Here is a 22,387-nt window from a genome sequence, read left to right on the forward strand (position 1 = left end):
CAAGTGGGGTTACCACTTTCACATAAAGCATTTGTTGTGTTCACACCATTAGAGTTGCTTTAGCTTAGATGTGAGATCCCCCCTAAGAGGGATGAACTAACCTTGGGTTTTGTCGATGATGACTTCATGTAGATGTTGAAGATGTGGATGCTCAATGTTGATGTAGATCATTTGGAGCTATCCATTGGAGTGAGTTGCACTTTCAATACCTACACGGGTTAGTCCCACAAGGAACAAACAAGGATATCCATAGACATAAAGTGATGCACACACAAGATGATGTCTATGAAAGCTTTTAGGTTACCTTGTCCCTTGTCTTACCAACAAGAGGGTTTGTGACTCCTTGAACTAGTGCAAGATGTGGAAGTTGATTGCACTTGTTCTTGCCAAGATGATAAGAGTGAAGTATGTTGGCGGAGTCACCCTCAAGAACTCTCTAGTTCTTCTTCTTCGGGATCCACACCATCTTGATGGGAATCCTCGTGTTGTAGTTGTACTTGATGAAGTGGAACTTGAAGTAGTCTTGGGAACCCACTTGACCAAGGCCTTAGGAGCTTCTTCAAATGCATCAATTTCCTCTTGAAGATTGTCCTTTCCTTTTTGCTTGTGGTCTTGTGGTGGAAGATCATCTTGAGCTTGTGTCCCTTTGAGAGAAGTAGGATCATACTTCTCTTGTTGAGGAACAAACTTCGTCTTGGGGTATTGATCTTCTTCCCACTTAACTCCATTGGCATTGAACTTTCGTTCAAAACCAACACCTTGATTCTTCCGGTGCCTTCCTTGGTTGCGTACAATTTCCTCGAATTGCTTACTTCCGGCAAGGCTCTTGTAAACACCTTTCTCTATAATTCCCTTTAATAAGCTATTTTCGTGCTCAAGTGTAACTTGGCTAAGAGAATCATTAGTGGAATCAAGAGAACTACTAGAAGCAACAATATTGGATTTAGCATGATTATTGTTACTACTAGAGGAAGAATCTTTCTTGTTCTTGTTACTAGACTTGACTTGAGGCATGTAAGTGGATAAGAGTAAACGCTTGGCAATGTAAGAAGAACTTTTCTTACGAAGATCATCATTGATTGCTTTTAAGAACGCATGCTCTTGCTCAAGGTTGAGCTTTTCAAAGCGCAATTTCTCATGAGTCCTTAAAAGTTCTCGATGATCTCCTAAGATAGTTTCATGAACTAACTTAAGAGTGTTTAGTTCTTTAGTTAGAGACTCAATCTTCTCCTTATCATTGTCATTCGTTTTATCTTGATTAGCATGATTAATTGACGTTTCATCATAGTATTCATCACTAGAGTTGTCAACAAGTAAATCATCATCACCTAACAAGTCATCTTCATCACTATTAAAATTAACATACTCGGAGTGTGATACCTTTGGGCCTTTAGCCATGAAGCATGTTCCAACTCCTTCATTTGGTGAGTCAAATATGTCGTAGGAGTTGGTTGTCACAAGTGCTAGACCGGCAACACCTTCATATTGAGTATATTCGGAGTCGGAGTGATAGCTTCTCTCGGAGTGGTTGTCGGAGTCGGAGTCGGATACCCACTCACCAACATGAGCTTGATGTCTTCGTTTTGTGTAGCTCCTTGATGACTTGTCCTTTCTTTCCGAATCCTTGCTTCTCCGTGAGGGTCTTCGTTCATAACGATCATCTCTACTCCTTCTTTCTCTAGATGGTTATTCTTCTCTTCTACTTCTTCTCTTGGGAGAATCTTCTCTTCTCTTGTAGGGGGCCGTACACTCATTGGAATAGTGTCCGAGCCTTCCACAATTGTAGCAATTTCGCTCTCGACTAGAAGATCTTTTGTCATTGTAGGACCTTGATTTGGAGCTTCTCTCTTTGCTTCTACTCTTGTAGAACTTGTTGAAGTTCTTCACCATTAAGCTCAATTCTTCATTGAAGGTTTGTTTCTCACTCGATGATGTGGGGGCTTCACATGAGGCTTTGTAAGCACCACTTGATTTGTTGTGAAGTTCCTCTTTATCCTTGAGTGACATCTCATGAGCAACAATTCTTCCGATGACTTCCGTTGGCTTGAGATCTTTGTGATTGGGCAGCATTTGGATCAATGTGCACACGGTATCATATTTTCCATCCAAGGCTCTTAGGATCTTCTTGATGATGAATCTATCGGTCATCTCTTCACTCCCTAAGCCGGTAATCTCATTTGTGATAAGGGCAAGCCTAGAGTACATTTCAGCGACACCTTCACCATCCTTCATTTTGAACTTGTCAAGTTGACTTTGAAGCACATCCAATTTGGATTCGTTGACGGAGTCGGTACCTTCGTGCATATCAATGAAAGTATCCCAAATTTCCTTTGCATTCTCAAGACGGCTGATTTTGTTGAATTCTTCGGGGCACAATCCGTTGAAGAGGATATCACACGCTTGAGCGTTGTATTGCAGCATCTTCAAATCTTCTGCGGTAGCTTCACGGTTCGGTTCTTTCCCATCAAAGAATTCACCTTACAAGCCAATACACACAATAGCCCAAACGGCGGGGTTATGTCCAAGAATATGCATTTTCATCTTATGCTTCCAACTAGCAAAATTAGTGCCATCAAAGTAAGGACCTCTACGGTGATAATTTCCCTCGCTAGACGCCATACTCTCCTAGGTTGTGAAATCAAGGCTATGACCACCAAAAGCTATGGAAATCAAAGCAAATGGAGACCAAAGCTCTGATACCACTTGTAGGATCGAAAGTATGTCTAGAGGGAGGGTGATTAGACTACTTGACCAAATAAAAATCTAGCCTTTTCCCAATTTTAGTTCTTGGCGGATTTTAGCTATCTTAGCACAAGTCAAGCAATCTCCACACAATTCAAGCAAGCATGCAAAAGAGTATATGAGCAGCGAAAAGTAAAGCATGCAACTTGCAAGAATGTAAAGGGAAGGGTTTGGAGGATTCAAACGCAATTGGAGACACGGATGTTTTGTCGTGGTTCCGATAGGTGGTGCTATCGTACATCCACATTGATGGAGACTTCAACCCACGGAGGGTAACGGTTGCGCGAGTCCACGGAGGGCTCCACCCACGAAGGGTCCACGAAGAAGCAACCTTGTCTATTCCATCATGGCCGTCGCCCACGAAGGACTTGCCTCACTAGCGGTAGATCTTCACGAAGTAGGCGATCTCCTTGCCCTTACAAACTCCTTGGTTCAACTCCACAATCTTGTCGGAGGCTCCCAAGTGACACCTAGCCAATCTAGGAGACACCACTCTCCAAGAAGTAACAAATGGTGTGTTGATGATAAACTCCTTGCTCTTGTGCTTCAAATGATAGTCTCCCCAACACTCAATTATCTCTCACGGGATTTGGATTTGGTGGAAAGAAGATTTGAGTGGAAAGCAAGTTGGGGAAGGCTAGAGATCAAGATTCATATGGTTGGAATGGAATATCTTGACCTCAACACAAGTGTAGGTGGTTCTCTCTCAGAAAATGTGTATTGGAAGTGTAGGTATGTTATGATGGCTCTCTCCACGAATGAAGAGTGGGTGGAGGGGTATATATAGCCTCCACACAAAATCTAACCATTACACACAATTTGCCAAACTCGGTGGGACCGAATGGTTAAACTCGGTCGGACCGATTAAGCAAACCTAGTGACCGTTAGGATTTTCGGTGGGACTGAGATGCAACTCGATAGGACCGATATGGTTAGGGTTAGGGCATAACGTAATCTCGGTGTGACCGATTACACAAACTCGGTGGGACCGATTTTGGTAATAAGCTAACCAGAGAGTTGGTCAGGTAAACTCGGTGGGACCGATTCACTCATCTCGGTGAGACCAAAATGTTACAAAAGGGAAACAGAGAGTTTACATTGCAATCTCGGTGGGACCGATCGCTCATCTCGGTAAGACCGAAACATTACGAAGGGAAACAGAGAGATTACAATCCCATCTCGGTGAGACCGATTTGCCTAGGGTTTGTGGCAGTGGCTATGACATTTGAAACTCGGTGGCGCCGGATAGAAAGAATCGGTGGGGCCAAGTTTGACTTTTGGTTTAGGTCATATGTGGATGTGGGAAGGTAGTTGAGGGTTTTGGAGCATATCACTAAGCATTTTGAGCAAGCAAGCCATTAAGCAACACCTCATCCCTCCTTGATAGTATTGGCTTTTCCTATAGACTCAATGTGATCTTGGATCACTAAAATATAAAATGTAGAGTCTTGAGCTTCAAGCTTGAGCCAAACTTTTTGTCTTTAGAATTTTGAGGGATCCACTTTCCTCATCCATGCCATGCCATTCATTGAGCTTTTCCTGAAATATTAATCTTGGAATAGTGTTAGCTCAATGAGCTATATGTTGTTAGGAATTACCAAAACCACCCAGGGATAGTTGCACTTTCAATGGGCGAGCCACTCGTCATGGATGTTATGCTTGAATGCCGCTAGGGCTTCTGCATCCGGATAGTCTACAATTTGATTTTTCTTAGTCAGGAAGCGTGTCCAGAATTGTCTGGCCGATTCCCCTGGCTGTTGGGTTATGTGGCTCAAGTCATCAGCGTCCGGTGGCCACACATAAGTGCCCTGGAAGTTGTCAAGAAATGCATCTTCCAAATCCTCCCAACTGCCAACGGAATCTGCTGGCAAGCTATTCAGCCAATACCGAGCTGGTCCTTTGAGTTTTAGTGGGAGGTACTTGATGGCATGTAGATCGTCACCGCGAGCCATGTGGATGTGAAGGAGGAAATCCGCAATCCATACAGCGGGATCTATTGTGCCATCATATGATTCGATATTTACGGGTTTGAAACCCTCCGGGAATTCATGATTCATAACTTCATCAGTGAAGCATAGGGGGTGTGCGGCGCCTCTGTGCCAGGCTATATCCCGACGTAGTTCGTATGAGTCTTGTCTATTGTATTCGGCCCGGGCGGATTTACTCTCGGTGTACCCGACGCGACGATCATCGTCCCGTGTGGGTGCACGTGCTCGTGTTCCGTATATTGACCTTGCGATTTTTGCCTTACTGTCCAAGATGTCTCGCAGGTCCTCTGTGTTGCCCCAGACCTTAGTATTTTTGACTGAGTGGCGACGGGGTGCGGTCTGAACTTTAGGCCGAAATGCCTCTCTGGTTCGGCCGCGTAGTAGCCAGCCAGCCGCATCGTACACTGGTGAATGAGGTTTCAATGCTTCCTCCTCGAGGTGAGGTAGCAACCTGCGTTTTGGGTAACTCTTGGACGGGCGCTCGAGTCCATGCTCCTTGGCTGCAAGGACTTCGGTCCATCTGTCTGCTAGCAAGTCTTGATCAGCTTGAAGCTGTTGTTGTTTCTTCTTTAGGCTACTTGTCGTGGCCATAAGCCGGCGCTTGAAGCGCTCTTGCTCGACGGGGTCCTCAGGCACGATAAACTCTTCGTCGCCGAGGCTTGCCTCATCTTCGGAGAGAGGCATGTAATTGTCCTCCTCCGGTTCTCCATCTGTTGCCTGTTCTGGGGGGCTAGCTTGTTCGTCCTCTAGCTCTGCACCGTGCTGGAGGGGATTGTTGTTGTCTTCGGCGCTATCCGGAGTGTTATTATCTCCTTTGCCGGTATCACTGCTCTTGCTGTGGCGGGACTTAGAGCGGTTCCGCTGACGTCGGCGCTTGGGTTGCTTCTTGGAGGGGTCATCCTCCGCTTTCTCATCGCCATTAGCTTCTTTGGGGGTGTCCACCATGTATATATCATATGATGAGGTGGCGGTCCAGTGCCTCGAGGGCGGTGGATCCTGTTCGTCTCCGGCCTCGTCGTCCGTCGAAGTCTTCGGAGCCGAAGTCGAGCATGCCGGTTAAGTCGTCGACAGTGGCTACTAAGTGGGTGGTGGGTGGGCAGCGAATTTCTTCGTCGTCCGCATCCCATTCTAGCCGGACATAGTTCGGCCAAGGTTCTCCTGACAGGGAGAGAGACCTTAATGAATTTAGCACATCCCCGAAGGGTGAGTGCTGAAAGATGTCCGGGGAGGTGAACTCCATGATTGGCGCCCAGTCGGACTCGACGGGCACGGATATGAGCGGCTCGGAGTCCGTGGCCGGAGATGAATCCAGTGGTTTGGCGACACGGCTCTCGTAAGGGGTGAAGTCAGTATCCGACTCTATCGCCACTAAGAGTGCGACCTCCATGGCGGGGTCCATCCCTCCGCTCTCGGATGGCACGACTTGCTTCGGATTGATGGACGGAGTAGCTGCGGATGCGATCTCCCGAACACTGTCCGACGGTAGAGTTACGTCTTGCTCATCATGACTGCGCGGCGCGTCCGGCATGGGCTCGAATCCGTCGAAGATCAAGTCTCCGCGGATATCGGTTGTGTAGTTCAAGTTTCCAAATCTGACCTGATGGCCAGGGGCATAGCTCTAAATCTGCTCCAAATGGCCAAGCGAATTGGCCCACAGTGCAAAGCCGCCGAATATGAAGATCTATCCGGGGAGGAAAGCCTCACCCTGGACCGCATCGCTAGCGATGATCGAAGGAGCCATCAAGCCCTATGGTGACGACAGAGTGGAACTCTCAATGAAAGCACCAATGTTGGTGTCAAAACCGGCGGATCTCTGGTAGGGGGTCCCGAACTGTGCGTCTAAGGCGGATGGTAACAGGAGGCAGGGGACACGATGTTTACCCAGGTTCGGGCCCTCTTGATGGAGGTAAAACCCTACGTCCTGCTTGATTATTCTTGATGATATGAGTATTACAAGAGTTGATCTTACCACGAGATCAGAGAGGCTAAACCCTAGAAGCTAGCCTATGGTCTGATTGTATGTTGTCCTACGGACTAAAACCCTTCGGTTTATATAGACACCGGAGGGGGCTAGGGTTACACAAGGTCGGCTACAAAGGAGGAGATATCCATATCCGTATTGCTTAGCTTGCCTTCCACGCCAAGTAGAGTCCTATCCGGACATGGGACGAAGTCTTCAATCTTGTATCTTCATAGTCCAACAGTCCGGCCAAAGGATATAGTCTGGCTGTCCGAAGACCCCCTAATCCAGGACTCCCTCAATTGTCATATTGCTTTGCATGATCATGTAGTTGACATCGTATTTGTGCCAAAGCCACCATGCATAATTTATCATACACGTCACTCTTGATTCATTGCCATTCCCGGTACACCGCCGGAGGCATTCATATAGAGTCATATTTTGTTCTAGTATCGAGTTGTAATCATTGAGTTGTAAATAAATAGAAGTGCGATGACCATCATTAATAGAGCATTGTCCCAATACAAAAAGAGAAAGGCCAAATAAAAAAAGAAAGGCCCAAAAAAGAAAAAGAAAAAGGGACAATGCTACTATCCTCTTTTTCTACACTTGTGCTTCAAAGTAGCACCATGATCTTTATGATAGGGAGTCTCTTGTTTTTTCACCTTCACATACTAGTGGGAATTTTTCATTATAGAACTTGGCTTGTATATTCCAACAATGAGCTTCCTCAAATGCCCTAGGTCTTCGTGAGCAAGCAAGTTGGATGCACACCCACTTAGTTTATTTTGTTGAGCTTTCATACATTTATAGCTCTAGTGCATCCGCTGCATGGCAATCCCTACTCCTTGCATTGACATCAATTGATGGGCATCTTCCTAGCCCATTGATTAGCCACGTCAATGTGAGACTTTCTTCTTTTTTGTCTTCTCCACATAACCTCCATCATCATATTCTATTCCACCCAGAGTGTTATATCCATGGCTCACACTCATGTATTGCATGAAAGTTAAAAAAGTTTGAGATTACTAAAGTATGAAACAATTGCTTGGCTTGTCATCGGGGTTGTGCATGATGAGAGCATTCTTGTGTGACGAAAATGGAGCATGACCAAACTATATGATTTTGCAGGGATGAACTTTCTTTTGCCATGTTATTTTGAGAAGACATAATTGCTTAGTTAGTATGCTTGAAGTATTATTATTTTTATGTCAATATTAAACTTTTGTCTTGAATCTTTCGGATCTGAACATTCATGCCATAATAAAGAAAATTACATTGAGAATTATGCTAGGTAGCATTCCACATTAAAAATTCTGTTTTTATCATTTACTTACTCGGGGACGAGCAGGAATTAAGCTTGGAGATGCTTGATACGTCTCCAACGTATCTATAATTTTTTATTGTTCCATGCTATTATATTATCTGTTTTGGATGTTAATGGGCTTATTTATACACTTTTATATTATTTTTGGGACTAACCTACTAACCCAAAACCCAGTGCAAATTGCTGTTTTTTTGGCCTATTTCAGTGTTTCGCAGAAAAGGAATATCAAACGGAATCCAAATGGAATGAAACCTTCGAGAGAGTTATTTTTGGAACAAACGTGATCCAGGGGGCTTGGAGTGGATGTCAATAAAGAAGCAAGGAGGCCACGAGGCAGGGAGGCGCGCCTGCCCCCCCTGGGCGCGCCCCCCACCCTCGTGGGCCCCTCGTAGTTCCACCGACCTACTTCTTTCTCCTATATATATCCATATACCCCAAAAACATCCAAGAGCATCACGAAACCCTATTTCCACCACCGCAACCTTCTGTACCCAAGAGATCCCATCTTGGGGCCTTTTCCGGAGCTCCGTCGGAGGGGGAATCGATCATGGAGGGCTTCTACATCAACACCATAGCCTCTCCGATGATGTGTGAGTAGTTTACCACAGACCTTCGGGTCCATAGTTATTAGCTAGATGGCTTCTTCTCTCTTTTTGGATCTCAATACAATGTTCTTCTTAATCTTCTTGGAGATCTATTTGATGTAACTCTTTTTGCGGTGTGTTTGTCGAGATCCGATGAATTGTGGGTTTATGATTAAGTTTATCTATGAACAATATTTGAATCTTCTCTGAAATCTTTTATGTATAATTGGTTATCTTTGCAAGTCTCTCCGAATTATCGGTTTAGTTTGGCCTACTAGATTGATCTTTCTTGCAATGGGAGAAGTGCTTAGCTTTGGGTTCAATCTTGCAGTGTTCTTTCCCAGTGACAGCAGGGGCAGCAAGGCACATATTGTATTGTTGCCATCGAGGATAAAAAGATGGGGTTTATATCATATTGCTTGAGTTTATCCCTCTACATCATGTCATCTTGCCTAATGTGTTACTCTGTTCTTATGAACTTAATACTCTAGATGCATGCCTTGATGAGCTTGTCGCTCCCTCGTGCATCTCTGGTCTCTCCCCGAAGCTTCTAGGGTCTCTCATAATCCAGAAAAAATCATCATAAAGTTTCATTGTGTTTGGACTTTGTTGGTACTCCCTCCATTTCATAACGTAGTGCACTCACATTTTTCGAGATTTAACTTTGACCATAAATTTAACCAACTTGGGTGACGGCGGCGGGAGTATGACAGATACCTTTGAATTCGTATTCGAAAGAAGTTTTCAAAGGTGTAACTTTTCAGTGAAATGATTTGTGTATTATTGGTCTAATTTATGGTCAAAGTTGGATCCCGAAAAGCATGGACGCATTACATTATGGAATAGAGGGGGCATGGTTTTTCTATCAAAGAAAGAAAACGCAAAAACAGGAACTGGCACTGAACACTGGGTTAATAGGTTAGTCTCCAAAAATAATATAAAATATATAAAAATGATAATATAATAGCATGAAACAATTAAAATTATATATATGTTGGAGACGTATCAAACCTCACCACTCCAACAAGAGATAATCACAACACATGTCATATATGTAACCAAACAACCACTTTGCATCTGGGCAGCAAGGGCTTGCAACCAAACATTCGTTCGTATGTTTTTGTTCATTCATACTGGGGAATGCAGAGAACCAAACTACGTACGAAACATGATTTTCTATCTTTATCCGCTCTGTCCGGCCCAGCAACTTAATAGTGATAGTTTGGTTGGGGTATGTAGTTTGCCTAAGACGATATGATTTCTTTAACAGGTCATTTGGCACCCATCATTTGGGTGAAAATTTGCGGAATTCATTTGTGAATTTCAACATGAACGTGTTTGGCTGCCCAGAATTTGGCGTGGAAAATCATTTGACAAATCGAGCTGATTGAAACAGTATGTAAAACCAAATCCCGTCAAGGTACGTGTGATTCCCCAAATCTGTTTAGCCCCGACGCCTTCGTCTTAGGATCCGGCTGGAAAATAATTCTATAAGACCAGATCTCACGTGAGACCCATTCTGATGGATGACACGTGGCATTCATAAATCATAAAGCACCCCTCACTTAAAATCATGGGGGAGATTAGATGCTTTGTGATTTGTGAATGTCACGTGTCATCCATCAGGACGGGTCTCACCTGCTAACTGCGAGACCTGGTCTCATATAATTTTTTTTCAATCTAGCTTGCCTGATTTTAAAGCGATGGGGGCGGGACTTATTTTGTTCCAATTAAATCAAGTCACGTACGCGGAAATACGGATAGGCACACGCCGAGAGAGCAGACAAGTCTCGTCCCTCGTCTTGTCCCTGACGCCCGCGTCTCCTTCAGCCACAACCGACCACAAGATCTGTTGCCGCCGCCCAGTCCAAGGACCCGGGCCACCGGAGTCCATCTCCACCGGCATGGCATCCCAACGCCAGGCCAAAGGCATCCCCATGTCCTGACTGTTCTTAATCTCCGATCCGATCGATCTGATCAACTGATCTGAATTGATTTGATTGATTGCAGTCGCTGTGCAAGGCGTGCGGGATCCGGTACCGGAAGAGGCGGCGGGTGGCCATGGGGCTCGACCCGGAGGCCAAGAGGAAGCCCAAGAGGGACGACGACGCCCTATCCAAGGCTGCCGCAGCTGCAGCCGCAGCCACAGCCGAGGCCTCTACCCAGGAGGAGGACAAGGCCGGCGACGACGACAAGGCCGGGGAGGAGAAGGCCAGCACCAAGAAGACCAAGACGACTACAAAGACGACGCACACAGTTGAGCTCCACATGGTGGGGTTCGCCAAGGACGCCGTGCTCAAGCAGCGACGCCGCATGCGGAGGAAGCCGTCGTGCCTGGGCGAGGAGGAGCGGGCCGCCATACTCCTCCTGTCGCTCTCATCAGGTGTAATATACGCCTGAACCTTGGTCTTTGGTTGATCAATCGTGTTAGTCAGTTGGATCGATCGCTGATGAATATGAAGAAGCGTTGTTGGCCAAAGTTTTTTTTTTTAGGATCAACGCTGCTGCATCTTTATTTAGCCAGCAAAGCTGGAAATGTCATCAGCAATTACATCAAGCACAAAGTCAGGGGAGACCCTAACCACACCTTACATAGCTCATCACCCACACCTACTTTAGCGAATTTATGAGCAGCAACGTTTGCCGAACGACGCACCCACTCGACACGAAATTCCAAGCAAGAGTTGAGCAGCTCCTTTATCTCTTGAATCCACGGGCCAACAGCACTCAGGCACCGTCCAGGTTGTTTTAACATCTGAACCACAGCCATGCTATCAAGCTCAAGGTGTATACGCTGAACACCAAGCTCGACAGCAAGCTGCACACCCCGCTGGCAAGCAAGAATGCACACCCCGCTGGCAAGCAAGAATCTCAGAGGCTTCAGGGACCGCCATGTTAGGGAAGAAGTGACATACCCCAGCTCTGAAAGCTCCACCATGATCTCGAAGCACCGCACCCCTGCCCCCCGAGTTTCTCTGCTTGGAGACAGCTCCATCCGAGTTTACCTTAACCAAGCCCGGCGCCGGGGCCTCCCACTTCTGCACCTGACGAGGCTTCGGAGCCCTTGCTTCCACAGCATGAACATCTCTCCACTCCACCAGGTGTGAGTAGACACCTTCGACAACCTCACGTGGATGAGCAATCCTTCTTCCATCTCGTGTTTCATTACGAGCATGCCACAACCCGTACGTTGCATGAATCATAGCTTGTTTCTCATCTTCATTTGCACCTGCAAAGAAAGAAAGCAGCCAGCTCGAGACTGCCTTCTGGGAGTCCATAGGAAGCGGTGGTGCTGCCACCGCAACGCCCTTCTCTGAAGACAAAATCTGCCAAAACTGGGAGGAGTGTGGGCAAGCCCAGAATCTGTGAAACACCGTCTCCTCACGACCGCAGGCCACACAGAACACCCCCGGTTTGATCCGACGTCGGTGCAGCTCATGACCCACAGCCAGGCCATTGCGGATCATCCTCCAGACATGGATTTTGGCCTTGCCTGGTGCATTTGTGCTCCACAAGCCCAGGTATCCACTGTGGTCCTGTACCGAAGATGAAGAGGCTGGCTGTCCAGTCCTCACACGCTTCAGTGAGACCGCCAAATGGTATTGCCGATCGCACACTAAACACCCCATTCTTTGTACCATTCCAAGCCAAATAGTCGTCGGCTCCAACACCCCCCACAGCTACTTGTTTGATATCATCAGCATCTGAAGGGGTGAACATGGCGTCGATCTTGTGCACATCCCAGCCTGAACCTTCCTCGTTCAACAAATCAGCCACTTTAGTTATGCCCGCCATATACACTTGACCCAGTGGTCGTAATGAGCCTTGTCGCGGGATCCAATTGGCCAAAGTTTGTTGTTGGTAAGGATTTCTTCTCAAAATCATAGTGACAGCCAAACTTAAAATTTGGATTTGGAATCTGGATTTTGCCAAATGAAATCTGATAGAGATTTCATTTCACTTGATTTCTGCCAAATGAAATTAAATCATAGGAGCCAAACGAGCTGTAAATGAAATCGGAGAGGGGGGCTCTCATTTGCCCAAAAAAAAAAACAAGCCCGGCAGAGCAACAGATGCAAGGAGGACAAAATCTTTGCAGGTTAGGATAGTTTTTGCTAGGAGTTTGATGTACCAAAAGTATCAAACTCCCTTTTAAATCGAAATAACAGACCAAAAGCTAAAAAACATTTCATGTACCAAATACCAATCCTTGGTTGGCTATAAAGTATATAAGAATGATAATATAATAGCATAAAATAATTAAAAATTATAGATACATTGAAGACGTATCAAATCTCACCACTCAAACAAGAGGTTATCACAACACATGTGTTATATGTAACCAAACGGCACCACTTTGCATCTAGGTAGCAAGGGCTTGCAACCAAACACTCGTTCGTGTGTTTTTGTTCATTCATACTGGGGAATGCAGACAACCAAACTACATACAAAACTTGATTTTCTGTCTTTATCCACTCTGTCAGGCTCAGCAACTTAGTAGTGGTAGTTTGGTTGGGGTATGTAGTCTGCCTAAGACCATATGATTTCTTTAAATGAAATCGGAGAGGGAGGCTCTCATTTGCCCCCAAAAAATAAAACAAGCCCGGCAGAGCGACAATTCAAGGAGGACAAAATCCATGCAGGTTAGGATAGTTTTTGCTAGGAGTTTGATGTACCAAAAGCATCAAACTCCCTTTTAAATTGAAATAACAGACCAAAAGCTAGAAAACATTTCATGTACCAAATACCAATTCTTGGTTGGTTAGGTTAGGATAGTTTTTGCTATAGATCCAAACGCACAAGGGGTACCTTAATAACATTTTTCGAACACATGTGGCCTCGCAGACTTAGTCACAGCACACAAGGGGATGACAAAACCAAGGTTCCGGCAACGGCGGCACATGCCCTGTGCACACCGTATCATCCTCCGGCTGCCCTATAAGTATCATCCATATCTAACATAGTCACAGCACAAGTCAAGCAGCAGCTCATCCAGCAGTCGTGTAGTTCTACCTAGCTCGTACGTACATGCATCCCCTCTTGCAATCTTTGTTCTACTCTGTGTCCATCTAAACGTTCACGACTGAACACATTGTGCATTTGTGCTGCAGATTGATCTCAGGAGCGAGGAGAAAAGGAGGAACAGAAGATGAGCACCGCCAAGACGTCGTGGCCGGAGGTGGTGGGCTGGCCGGCGACGCAGGCCGTGACTCAGGTCGGCACCGACAGGCCCGACGTCGCCATCGAGGTGCTCCCATACGGCACCAGCGTGGCCCCTGGGTTAAACGGAGAGCGGGTCCGTGTCTTCTTCGATGGGACTGGCAGCGTTGCCACCACTCCATACGTTGGTTAGGCCCGCACCGCCATCGCCGTGTGTGTCGATGTTACCGGTTGACGGGTCATATTGAAAGAGGGGTTTAACGTTACAAGGCCGGGTGTGTACTCTTGAAGTTCTATACTTGTATTGTCTCGATGTAATATTTTAAGCTAATAAAATACTCTCTCCGTCTCAAATTAATTGTCATAGAAATGGATGAAAATATATGTGACTAGAACTAAAATATATTCAGCTAGATACTTCCATTTATGCAACAATTAATTGCGGACAAAGGAAATAGTACCAAAGAATATATTTGAGTGGAGACTTTATGTTAGGAGCTGGTATAGTTGTAAACTTGTAATCGTACTGGGATCGAATGAACACAACAAATGTTGGTACTTCAACACGAACTTATATATATTGGTATTATTTGTCACTTGATTTTACCGTATAGGTTCATACAGGTGAATCCAATCCACGGTTTTTCTAGCTTAGAGCATGTCCAGCCGTTCGGCTTCCCAGTGGCTTAAAATAGCGTCGTCTGGGGGCCAACTGGCAATAAAATAGGCGTGGGGTGGTCGGTTTCCCAACCACTGCCCCGAGGTCGCCCTAGACGCCGTTTTTTTAAAACCAAACTCGATTAAAATTCGGCCAAACACGACAAAAAAAAATAGGTATTTCATTGATATTTGTATAAATTAAAAACATAACTTAAAAACAAACTAAAAACATCGACGACGACTACTACTACTACGCTACCGCCGCCGCCCGCCGCCTTCAACCTTCTACATGCCAGAAAAAGGGTCATTTGTCCCGGTTCTGGAACCGGGACTAAAGGATCGTTACTAAAGCCCCCCCCCCCCCCCCCACGAACCGGGACTAAAGGCTCTCCACGTGGCCGCTGCGTGAAGGTCCACATTTAGTCCCGGTTGGTAACACCAACCGGTACTAAAGGAAAAATTATGATTTTTTTTAAAAAAAATCTTGAATTTTCAAATTTCTGAATTATTTTAACCTCTAATCTCTAATCACCCCTCATCACTGCTCAATTTAACCTCTAATCTCTAATCACCCCTCATCATTCCAAATCATCTAACTTTCCGGATGGTCACCCATCCTTTCACTACCCCAGCCTGAGCACGCGCAACTTTCGGGTTCTATTCTCCCTCGTTTTTAAGTCTGCACTTGTTGTTTTCCTGACAATAATAAGATGTCAATCCTATTAACTCTCAGGAGTTTAGCTTGAGCATGAAGTCACACATTTCATTGTTTGAGTTTGAAACTACCGTTCTAAAAAATAATAATTATTTAGTAACACTAATATTTCTTGAATAAGTTGTTTGACCATTGTTTGACCACAGTTTGACCATAGTTTGACCAGATTTGACCAAAATTCAAAAAAAACTGAAATAATTATTTAGTAACACTAATATTCTTGAATAATTATTTAGTAACACTAATACTTCTTGAATAAGTAGCTTGACCAGATTTAACGAAAATTCAAAAAAAACTGAAATTTAAGCATAACTTTTTTCCTTTTAGAATTTGAGAATTCTAAAAATTTGCAAACAGACCATAGGCTGTCAAAATCGGATGCGGATTTTCGTGCTGAACATCTTAATATATTATACTTTTTTCTGACATCGTATGCAAAAGTTATAGCTGTTTTACATTTTCCCTACACTTTTTGCAAAACATGTCCAAATTTAAGTTTTTAAATTTTCCTATGTAGTAACATAACTACATCTCGAAGGATTTTAACTTTTGAAGTTTTACCATTTTCTTTTGTTTTTTACAAAACTGAAAAGGCGATACACGGGGGGGTGAATTTGAAAATTGCACCATTAGTACCGGTTCGTGGCACCAACCGGTACTACCTTTAGTACCGATTGGTGCCACGAACCGGTACTAATGCCTCAATCCCATTTGTCCCGGTTGGTGGCTCGAACCGGGACTAAAGGTCTAACCTTTAGTACCAGTTCGTGCCACGAATCGGTACTAATGGGCATCGCACCCTTTAGTCTCGGTTCGTGGCACCAACCGAGACTAAAGGTCCCATTTGAACCGGGACTAATGCTTGTACGGTGCCCTAGCCGCTCGAACCGGGACTAATGCTCACATTAGTCCCGGTTCGTAATGCAACCGGGATTAATGCTCTTTTCTGGCCGAACCAAAGCCCTGTTTTCTACTAGTGTGGTGTAGTCGCCGTCGTCCTTGTTGCACCCCTGACCCGTGTCGCCGATGCGTGGGGGTTGGACGGCCCGGGTGCGTCGTCGTCGTTGTCGTCGAGGATGACGATGGCGCCCTCGTCGCGGCCGCAGCCGGGCAGCGATCTCCTTGAGGGCGCGGTGCTGGCGCTCCATCTCCTGCCAGACGTAGTCGTCACGCGCCCATTTCAGGCCAATATGATATTTACAATTCCATGGCGAGCATGCAGTGTGTAGAACTGGATAAATCATTAATTCTAAAAAAGTGAAACAATGATACAGAAAAAGTCGACACTCAAGTAACTACTGCATGAAAATATCATACTGCAAATTTTACATTGCCCATGAATTCTCAGTTATTACCTTTTATACAATGGTGTCCCTGATCAAAGATCTCCTACCAAGGACAGAAGTGATACCAAACCTGAAAAAATATCACTTAAATAACACCTCCAGTAATACAAATTCCATTATTAATGCAGACCATAGAATCCTGGATAAGTGGATTGCATACCATACAGTATGCAGTACACATGACATCACATATTAGTTATATGTACTGATAGGAAGAGATATTCAATAGGATGCTCCAGGTAAAAGTTTCTTTTCAACAGATTATTAGAGAGGCGATAAAAGCTCTAGATCAAGACAACCTAAAAAATACTCCATTATAATTCTCGAAAAATTATAAGTCTAAATAGAACAAATACAGAACCATCCAAGCTATTGATGTATTAACTATCAGCGGCACCTGGTCAGGTATTTTAAGAGAAGAGCCCAAGAGAATGAAATGAAAGCAGGCCCCAGGCTCTAAAAAAACACCTTCAACAAACTTAAACTTCCATCCTATTAGTTAATCTAGACAACCAGAGAACCTTGTGTATGGATTGTCCTAGGCAATACAGATTGACTCTCTCAAACCAAAGAAATAGCTTCGTCAGATTTCGCCAAAAGTGACAAATCAGTACGACCTGGGACAATACGAGAGCATATCCAGAGCTCATACGAGCACTCAAGCAAGGTGATTTGGAATTGGAGACCTACATGGGCCATTGCAGCAGTGCTTTTTTGCTTGCTGTGACAGGTCATCTCCTAACACTGTTCAGACTTTCATTGGGTGGGACTCTAGAAGGATGGCACCTGATATGATCAATCGATAGCGGCGGTAACAGTGAGGCATTAAAAGCATGCAAGCCAACAGAGAGCAGGCAAGGCGGTGGATCAGGTGACACAGCAAGCCTGTGTTGCACCGCAGGCACTGTGGCGGTGAACCTGAGCATTTGGACTTTGATAAAGTACCTGCTGAACAAGGCTGCATACCTGCACTATGCAACATAACACAATCAACACTACAATCGTTCAAGTATGCATCATGTTTCATGCAGATCAATCAGTATACCTTTTCCTCAGCACAACCATAAAGTTCTCCTGGCAGAATAACTACATGATGTACATACCACCTTGCAAAGCTAAGTAAAAAATTTGATAAAATGTAACTGAAATTTTAAAAATTCACTAAATACTGGTCTGCATTTTTAGATACTAAAAAAATTCAATAGACAACTGCAGAACCGAGAGATCAATGGCAGGAACCCTGAAACTAAATCCTAGGCCAAATCGATGGCTAATTCAAGCACATTTTTCTTTCATTCCTCTAATCTAATCATGCTACTCAGCTACTGTAAAGGAGGTCCAAATATTGTTAAGTAGAGCCGAGGAATAAAGCATTGGAAACAAAACAGAAGTGATCAATCTTCTTGTTCTGTGCCTGTAAAACACTAATCAGACTGGGTATCCAAAATAAATCAAGTCAATGTAAAAGAGATAAATACAAATAATTTGTTTTTTCATTCCAGTAAAAATTTCCCCCAGCACGTTATGTATGCGGATGCACAATAATAATAGAGTGTGCTGACATTATAAACTTATTATTATTGCAGGCCAAACTGAACCTTAAACACAAGTAGGCCTAGAAAGATAACATATACTCCCTCTGTTCCAAAATAGATGACTCAACTTTGTACTAACTTTAGTACAAAATTAGTACAAAGTTGGGTCATCTATTTTGGAACGGAGGGAGTATTAAGCATTGGCAATTTGCCACACATGGAATCTGTTTCAAATTAAGATATGCCACTAACTCCATTGTAAAAGAATTAAACGAGAAGTCTTCATGAGAACAATGGAGGAAGGGCTCACCACAAGTTTAGGTTCGTTGATCTGGACGTGGCATCGAGAAGAACAACGGGATAGAGGGGCTGGGTGGAGCTAGCCATCGTGTGATCCTCATCTAAGAGGCACATGTATGCTTCTCGCTCATGTCGGTCCTGTGCAGCCGCAGCCCCAGCTCAGATGAATCAATGTTACAAATGACATGAATGTTCAGTAAATTCTCATCTCCAAATCTAGTGCGTTTAATGAATCAGATCTCAAACGTATCCTCGAAAAAAGACATCAAGGCGATCTGCACTGATCTTAAGAACATTCTTCAGCAGCAGATCAGTGGAAGTGCAAGACAATAGCAGATTGTCAAATTCTATCATTGTCCCTTGAACTCCTAAGCTTGAGAACACACAAATGCTTCTATTTATTTAACGCACCTCTGCTTCAAACTTCTGAATTGTTGCTACTTCTGAATTCTCTGATTGTAGTGTGACAACTTCTGACATTTCTGATTGTATGCAAATTGGCATAAATCTGTTGTCTATTCACCAAGCTTTTGATGATGAATCAGATTGATGCAACATTACTACTGTAAGATCTAGATTGAGACGAGGGGAAAAAATCTTGCAATATGATCACAATATGTATCAGATTGAAGCGGCAAGCTTAGCATTTCTTCAGATATTTCCAAGGGAACAGCAGGGTTGAACAGTGTTGTTACTTCGGGTCTGAATAACAGTACCGAGAGCACGTTTTCTTACAAGATGACAGCCGGAACATGATCTAACTACAGGTCAACATCGATCCATCACACGCCAGAAGAGATTTGACAAAGAGCCTAAGAGGAGGTGAACTTGGTGACGGCCTTGGTGCCCTCGGAGACGGCGTGCTTGGCGAGCTCGCCGGGGAGGACGAGGCGGACGGAGGTCTGGATCTCCCGGGACGTGATGGTGGGCTTCTTGTTGTAGCGGGCGAGCTTGGCCGCCTCGCCGGCGAGCTTCTCGAAGATGTCGTTGATGAAGGAGTTCATGATGGACATGGCCTTGGAGGAGATGCCGATGTCGGGGTGCACCTGCTTCAGCACCTTGAAGATGTAGATCTTGTACGTCTCCACGCTCTTCTTGGCCTTCTTCTTGCCCTTCTTCTCGCCGCCGTCCTTGCCGGCGGAGGTCTTCCCCGCCGGCAGCCGCTTCTCGGCCTTGGGCTTCTTCGCCGCGGGGGCCTTCTCCGCCGCCGGCTCCTCCTCCGCGGGCTTCTTCGCCGCCGGCTTCTTCTCCGCCTTGGGCGCCATGGACGCTGCTGCCGCTGCCGCTTCGGAGGTGAGGTGGGGGTTTCGGTGGACGGTGGGAGAACTGGTGGGGAATTGGGGGATGGGTTGTGGCGAGACGGGGAGGGGATGGAGAGCTTTATAGGAGGGAGGAGGTGGGCGCTGATTGGTGGAGGGGTCGTGCCGCGGATCGGTGACATGGAGTGATGCCAGCCGTTCGCCGCTGTCTGCGATGGACGAGCCAGATGCACTTCGGCGCGGATCGCTGACGTGGCGAGCAGGTGACGGGTTTTTTTTTTTTGAGGATAGCAGGTGACGGGTTTCGTTCGGCTCACGCGCGCGCATGTACAAATTGGAGGATCCCTCAAAAAAAATGTAGCAATGTGAAAAGTTTGTAATTTTACGGAGCTGCATTCTAGGTCCCAGCTGCCAGTGACACGGAACCTGGCTACCAAAGCCAACAGGTTCAGAAACATAAGGAAAAACCTGTACTTAACTTGATGGTAGCTGCATCCTTATGGAGCATTTGGAAATTAAGGAATGGTTTCTACTTTCAGGGCCGTACCTGGAGAAATGTCAGATGTGTGCTAGCAAAATTAAGCTCCCACTTGCATCAATAACCCTGTTTGGATCCCTAAGTTGGAGTTAGTTCTAGTTAGTTGGGGCTCAAATAACCAAAAAGTATTCAAACATGATGGGTTAGTTTGGGTTAGTTGTATCTAACCCACCCAAAAAACTAGCCCACACTAAAGGAGCTTATTTGGGTTAGTTCTCCTGGGCCCACTAGAAAGAATAGTAAAAAATATTACCCCTCCCATCCAAATAGGGTCCAAGTAGTCAAATGATTGAGAAATATTATTTATTGTCAATCTAACCCTACCATCCAAACAACTCTTTGGTTAGAGTTACTTCAGGGTTAGTTCAGGGTTAAAATCTAACTCTAACCTCTAACTGAGTTAGAGTATCCAAACAGGGCCAATGGAAGGTTATCTGCAACGACACTCAGGCGACCTTGCTGCGTCAGTACATCCGTCTCCTGGACAAGCGACGGGAGGAACTCCTGCGGATTGCCTGGAGGTGACTTCTGGGAGCAAGATGTGAATCTGTAGTGGTCGAACTTCAGACTATCTCTTTTCAGGTCGATGGACCTTGTAATAAGTAGTTGAACTTCCAGTAGCGTTTGGTGTTCGGTGGTCGTTTTCTGCCGTGGCTGAGTTGGGTTGTGGGGTACCTTGTCCCCCGGATGTACCATGTGCTGTTTAAGACTCTGCTTTGTAGCTTCTGTTTTGCTTCATTAATAAAAATGGGGCGGGGGAAACCCCTTTCATTCAAAAAAAATGAACTTAGAACAATATTGTGTGTGCCCGGTGGCCTGTATGTGAGGTGTAGGCCCATGTTGTTCGCGCATGTGGTAGTGGATCACATGAATTTTACATAAACTTTGACAATTCACGATATTTGCAGGAAATCATTGATGTGATCTATTTGGTCTCAGCGTTAGTGATAGGTTCCTATCCACTCACAATATTTATGAACTTGTTGAGTACTTCCTGTAGACCTGTACCCATCTTTTGGTATTCTACTCTCTATAATCTGAATATTTGGAGGAGATGTCAGATGGCCCCAAAGCAGCCAGAGAGTACTTCTACTCCATCTATGTCAGATGTCAAGCGTAGTTGAAGGCGGTGACTACTTCATAGCTTATGGAGCAGACCAGAAAGAAGAAAGGGCATGCCAGCAGGTGTAGATTAGACGTAGTAAACAACTTGGTCACGTCGGTCGTGATTAAGCCTAGGATATCAATCGTACTATCATGGTGGTGCCATGTTTTCAGGTGCCAATGGTTTGAAACTTTTGAAAATTGGTTTGTAATGTTACAAGTTCGTATTGGACACGCTATGTTTCTGTTGTACAACTCGAAGGGATATAAGGTTCATGAGACGGCGTTTCATGGGCTATATGTCAAAGACAGGCACGCTACACCATATAGTGGTGTGTCGCCATGCTTCTCCACCTACCTCCAGCCACTTATATAGTCTCTACTCCATCTATTTTCTAGGGCTAGCATAGCACATGAACAGATTTCGATAGAGCTTTGCTCATCTTTATCTTTTCTTGGAGGATCAAGGCCTCCTTTAGAAGAAAAATCCCTTGTGGATTACCAAGAACTCCATGTCCTTTGGATTGGAGAAGACTATCTCTCAAGACCCCGTCACTCTTAGAGATTTGGGAAGAACCCTACATTAGTTAGCAATTACCCATGTTTGTGTTGGATCTTGGTGTGTATCTTCCTTGGCGGTGATTTGAGTAAACTTGTGTGGTGAACCTTATCATTTGTGTTTCTTCTTGAGATTGATGTGATCTTTGCGATTTTTCTCCATTTCCACCTCCAAATTATAAAGGTTTGGCAACAATAGGAGTTGGTCCTATATCACCAGCACAAGGACAAACGCCACCAACCATGAAGGAGACTTTCATCGAAGTACACTACATCAAAGGAATGACACTCTATGACAAAGAGGAAAAGGGTAATACGTATTGTAATCTAATACCATGGTCCGATTCATATCACAATACGTCCCCCATGCACTGACACTGAGTATTTCATAACCAGGGCTATATAAAGGGTACCGGAGCATCGTAGAAGGGGATCCGTATTTTTTTGCCTAATTTAGCCTACACAGCCTATAAGATTCACAACGCCTGTCGTCGAAACAACACCACAACTCAAGTTTCTCTAACTCGATGAGTAGGCCATGATACTCTGTTTGTGGCTCGTCTTCTACTAGATGCTATCCCGCGTGTTGCGACAGGAATATGTCGCAATAT

The 22,387-nt window shown here is 44.9% G+C and overlaps 2 protein-coding genes across 2 annotated transcripts; one reads left to right on the forward strand and one right to left on the reverse strand.

The window, feature by feature from the left end:
* The first annotated feature begins 10,289 nt into the window (after window positions 1-10,289).
* On the forward strand, window positions 10,290-11,084 carry LOC125546638 (uncharacterized). Its single transcript, XM_048710816.2, has 2 exons — window positions 10,290-10,530; window positions 10,612-11,084. Exon 2 carries the CDS (start codon window positions 10,663-10,665, stop codon window positions 10,999-11,001), a length of 339 nt encoding a protein of 112 aa, XP_048566773.2. The 5' UTR covers window positions 10,290-10,530; window positions 10,612-10,662; the 3' UTR covers window positions 11,002-11,084.
* A 7,852-nt stretch (window positions 11,085-18,936) lies between these two features.
* On the reverse strand, window positions 18,937-19,671 carry LOC147978484 (histone H2B.2-like). Its single transcript, XM_087546314.1, has one exon. It carries the CDS (start codon window positions 19,580-19,582, stop codon window positions 19,130-19,132), a length of 453 nt encoding a protein of 150 aa, XP_087402440.1. The 5' UTR covers window positions 19,583-19,671; the 3' UTR covers window positions 18,937-19,129.
* Window positions 19,672-22,387: the final 2,716 nt, after the last annotated feature.

This window comes from Triticum urartu, chromosome 3A (genome assembly GCF_056163025.1).
Source record: "Triticum urartu cultivar PI428250 chromosome 3A, HENAU_Tu73, whole genome shotgun sequence".
In the NCBI taxonomy this organism is placed as follows: Eukaryota; Viridiplantae; Streptophyta; class Magnoliopsida; order Poales; family Poaceae; genus Triticum; species Triticum urartu.

Bases quoted from the DNA above. Each gene is read 5' to 3' on its own strand.
- LOC125546638 (XM_048710816.2), top strand. From the start codon at position 10,663: ATGGGGCTCGACCCGGAGGCCAAGAGGAAGCCCAAGAGGGACGACGAC.
- LOC147978484 (XM_087546314.1), bottom strand. From the start codon at position 19,582: ATGGCGCCCAAGGCGGAGAAGAAGCCGGCGGCGAAGAAGCCCGCGGAG.